The sequence below is a fragment of the Monopterus albus genome, unplaced genomic scaffold (assembly GCF_001952655.1).
Source record: "Monopterus albus unplaced genomic scaffold, M_albus_1.0 scaffold41.1, whole genome shotgun sequence".
Lineage (NCBI taxonomy): Eukaryota > Metazoa > Chordata > Actinopteri > Synbranchiformes > Synbranchidae > Monopterus > Monopterus albus.
The window spans coordinates 3934730-3935626 of NW_018127921.1; the positions used below are offsets into that span (position 1 = coordinate 3934730).

Below are 897 nucleotides of genomic sequence, written 5' to 3' on the forward strand. Positions count from 1 at the left end.
ACAGTACTATGGGAAGAGTGAGACAAAGGCATTTATATATGTGTGTATTTGTGGATTTAAATATAAAACTAAATACTACATATGTGTTTTTAGTAGTTTGTTCCTTTCACCAAGAAATAGGCTTAAAGCCACCGCTTCATTCCATTGTATCCATGAGAAAGACACTGAATGCATGCCTGTTCCCTGCTCCTATGCTGAGACCAAAAGTCTCCTTGGTAGTAAAATGACATTATTAGAGAGAGAGGTGTATGATTTCCCCTGCAGAAAGAACAGAGTAAAAGCTGCACTACAGTACATGTAGAACTTCCAGTGTCTTTTGCAATTTTTAAGATTATTTTTTCCATTTTTCCTTCATTGTATAGTAAGTGGTGCAGAGAAAAACAAGAAAGAAAAAGAGTGAACATATGCCATAGAGATCCCCAACATAAACAAGCTGGGAACATCTTGTGCGTCATACCTGACCACCAGGAAGCTCTATATTTTGCTTAAGTACACCACTTTTATCCTCCAAAATCACAAAGTGCGCTCCAATTAAGAGGATTTCCCTCCACTTGTGGATAAAGAAAACCCAAATATCATATTCTGAGATAGTAAACTGAGGGAACTCTGACTTTTTAAGGTATCTTTTTAAAACTGAGTGAACTGAAACTGCACCTGCATCTTTTCCATTATGATTTCTCAGTGTGATTCATGTCATCTACATGCAACATCACCAAGTTCAGTTTGAATTAAATCAAGTCAGTTGTTAATTTCTGAGTAGTGCTCACAAAATGTAATTATTTTAATATGTGTGATTATTTTGTGTACAGGCAAGAGGCGCTGCTGGCAGCAATAAGTGAGAAAGACGCTAACATTGCCCTGCTGGAGCTCTCCTCGTCCAAGAAGAAGAAAACCCAG

General features: G+C 37.5%; 1 protein-coding gene across 1 annotated transcript in view; it reads left to right on the top strand.

Moving 5' to 3' along the window:
• LOC109959816 (ELKS/Rab6-interacting/CAST family member 1-like) overlaps positions 1-897 on the top strand; it is a 132836-nt gene that overhangs the window by 116374 nt on the left and 15565 nt on the right. The window contains exon 20 of the mRNA XM_020599494.1: positions 810-895. Coding sequence (XP_020455150.1) covers positions 810-895 — 86 coding nt within the window. The remainder of the gene's footprint in view (positions 1-809; positions 896-897) is intronic.